The sequence below is a fragment of the Suncus etruscus genome, chromosome 4 (genome assembly GCF_024139225.1).
Source record: "Suncus etruscus isolate mSunEtr1 chromosome 4, mSunEtr1.pri.cur, whole genome shotgun sequence".
In the NCBI taxonomy this organism is placed as follows: Eukaryota; Metazoa; Chordata; class Mammalia; order Eulipotyphla; family Soricidae; genus Suncus; species Suncus etruscus.
In genome coordinates this window covers 142165160-142168713 of record NC_064851.1, presented here as the reverse complement: position 1 = coordinate 142168713, position 3554 = coordinate 142165160, and the positions used below count along the sequence as shown (strand labels likewise).

Below are 3554 nucleotides of genomic sequence, written 5' to 3'. Positions count from 1 at the left end.
ACATTCTTATAAATTGATAAGAAATGCAAGAGGTTTTAAAGCTTATACAGACTCAGTTTTTCTATAAAGCCTTCTATAAATATGCGCTGTAATTAGTTCTATGCTGTTCTTCCCACATAGGAAGTTCCTTCTTTCTCCGTTACGTTAAGACTTTTTAATCCTCTAAGACTAAATATAAGCACTCTTGTTTATTTATTTATTTATTTATTTATTCCTTAATATTTTCACTCTTACCCCAATGAACCAGTACCCAGTACCCAAACGAAGAGATACCCAGTCAAACCCACACTTCGTCTCCTGCAAGAAAAGGCAACTAACTCCCCTGCGGACCCATGCTGTGCGGCCCTCCGTACCATCTCCCCCTAAGGAGGACTGTTACTTGAAACCGGACTTAGTTCCAAAAGTAGCCCCAATACAAGAACTCTTCCCAAGACCTCCCTGCCACAAATCTTTCACCAATCTGAAGAAGGCCACACACTTTGGTGCTCAGGGATCTCTCCTGGCTCTGGAATCAGAAATCACTCATGGCAGGCTCAGGGACCATTTAGATATGCTGGAGATCAAACCCAGTGTTGATAAATCAGATGATGAAGATGATGAGGATTTAACAGTGAACAAAACTTGGGTCTTGGCACCAAAGATTCATGAAGGAGACATAACACAAATTCTCAACTCATTGCTTCAAGGCTATGACAATAAACTTCGTCCAGATATAGGAATGAGACCTACGATAATTGAAACTGATGTTTATGTTAACAGCATTGGCCCAGTTGATCCCATAAATATGGAATATACAATAGATATAATTTTTGCCCAAACTTGGTTTGATAGTCGTTTAAGATTCAACAGTACCATGAAAGTGTTTATGCTTAACAGTAATATGGTTGGAAAAATTTGGATTCCTGACACTTTCTTCAGAAACTCAAGAAAATCAGATGCTCATTGGATTACCACTCCTAATCGTCTCCTTCGAATTTGGAATAATGGACGAGTACTCTATACGCTCAGATTGACAATTAATGCAGAATGTTACCTTCAGCTTCATAACTTTCCTATGGATGAACATTCCTGTCCACTGGAATTTTCAAGCTATGGATACCCTAAAAATGAAATTCAATATAGGTGGAAAAGACCTTCTGTAGAAGTAGCTGATCCTAAATACTGGAGATTATATCAGTTTGCATTTGTATGTTTACGTAACTCAACTGAAATCTCTCACACAATCTCTGGAGACTATGTTATTATGACAATATTTTTTGACCTGAGCAGACGAATGGGATATTTTACCAGACTTATATTACATGTATTCTGACAGTTGTTCTTTCATGGGTATCGTTTTGGATCAATAAAGATGCAGTGCCTGCAAGAACATCACTTGGTATTACTACAGTTCTGACTATGACAACTCTGAGTACCATAGCTAGGAAGTCCTTACCCAAGGTCTCTTATGTGACAGCGATGGATCTTTTTGTTTCTGTTTGTTTCATTTTTGTTTTTGCAGCCTTGATGAAATATGGCGCCTTGCATTACTTTACCAGCAACAAAAAAAGGAAATATGCTCAAAGACAGGAAACTAAAATCCAAGGCCTCAGTGACCCCAGGACTTCATCCTGGATCCACTCTGATTCCAATGAATAGCATTTCTATGCCACAAGGAGAAGATGAGTACGGATACCAGTGTTTGGAGGGCAAAGATTGCGCCAGCTTCTTCTGTTGCTTTGAGGACTGTAGAACAGGGTCTTGGAGGGAAGGAAGGCTCCACATTCGCATTGCCAAAGTTGATTCCTATTCAAGAATATTTTTCCCAACAGCCTTTGCCCTGTTTAATTTGGTTTATTGGGTTGGCTATCTTTATCTATAATTTCTACTTGTTTGGCAAAAGCTATAAAAATTCCGATTAAATTTAGTGTAACCAACTAAACTTCAGTGATATGAAGATTAAATTTAAAGTGCATTAAAACTGGTGGGTAAACCGTGAATAACACTGTACTATTTTAAGGTTTTCCTAGGTAAAGAAAGTAGCAGAATTTGGACTGATTTTCTTAAATTTACATAAAATAGATTCCATACACTCTCATCTATTTTACTTCTCTTCACTTCCCTAATTTCCAAGAGAGTTAATTTATAATTCTGTTGAATATACTTTAATATATATTTTATTTAATTATAATCTCATTTATCACAGTAGTCTATTATTTGTCTAGTAATTTTGCCTGGAAATGTTAAAATGAATTTTTTCTTTTTACTTGAAAAAATAGGTGGATATAAAGCATAAAGCCATGATTGCCTTGGGTTTATTTCCAAGGTTTTTTACTTCCCTAAAGAAACTAATTTTAAAATTATTTTTCAAAGAATAAATGATGAGATTTTACATTTTTTCTACCCCTCACTTAAAATGAACAAAACTTCAATTACACTTAGTTTTTTGGTGACTTATAAACTCAGATGAACTATCTATAATATAATATTATTATATTATTTCTTTTAAACTCTAGCTGAAATAAAGCTATGTATAATCCAAAAAAATATTGAGTAAACAAATTATCTCTATTTGTAGATGATATGATGATATACCTTAAAACAGAAAACTCCTAGAAACAGTAAGCCAATACAGCAAAGTGTTCAGGTACAACGTCAATACACAAAAACAGTTGCATTATTTTATACAAATAAAAACTCAGAGGAGAGCCTATCTTGTTTAAAATAGTGTCTGAGGACCAGAGTGGTAGCACAGTGGCAGGGAGTTTTCCTTGCATGCAGCAGAATCAGGACCCAGGTCAGAATTTTTCCATCCCTGGCTTCCCATATGGTCCCCAGAGCCAGGTTTCTGAGGGCAGAGCCAAGGAGTAACTCCTTAGCACAGCCAGATATGGCCCAAAAAATAAACAAACAAACAAAAAACTAATAATAAAAGTGTCTGAAACTATCAAGTACCAAGGAATCAATCTACCAAGAGAGATAAGAGGCATATACAATAAAAACTTCAAAGAAAATGAAGACTACCTAAAGAAATTGAAGAATATTCCATGCTCATCATTTGAAAGAATCAATATAATCAAAATGATCATCTTATGTAAATTAAATTACCATGTAGATTTAACACAATTCCTATTCAAATTCAAGCATCATTTCTTCAAAGACTTAATCCATTAGAAAGTTTTTGCAGAACTATAAAATATCTAGGATAGCCAAATTCATGTTAAAAACAAAAAAACAAAACAAAACAAAACAAAAAAACCAGAAAACGGGAGGCATATCTTTACCTAAATTGAAGCTATACTACAAAGGCATAAAGATCAAAACAGCATGGTACTGAAACAAAGACAGATTTTCTGACCAATATGTCAGAATAGAATATACAATGACAAACTCCCAAGTATACAGTTAACTAATTTTTGACAAAGGAGACAAGATTTGAAATGGCAAAACAATAGTCTCTTCAACAAATGGTGTTGGAATAATTGGGTAACTACATATAAAAAATTAAAGATTAATCCATAACTCACAACTTACATGAAAGTCAATTCAAAATGGATTAAAGACCGTGACATCAA

The 3554-nt window shown here is 34.6% G+C and overlaps 1 protein-coding gene across 1 annotated transcript; it reads left to right on the top strand.

The window, feature by feature from the left end:
* Positions 1–550: 550 nt before the first annotated feature.
* On the top strand, positions 551–1943 carry LOC126007243 (gamma-aminobutyric acid receptor subunit gamma-1-like). The gene is given in 3 exon segments (XM_049772704.1): positions 551–1283; positions 1286–1542; positions 1544–1943. Coding segments are annotated over 3 exon segments (1308 nt in total). The 3' UTR covers positions 1862–1943.
* Positions 1944–3554: the final 1611 nt, after the last annotated feature.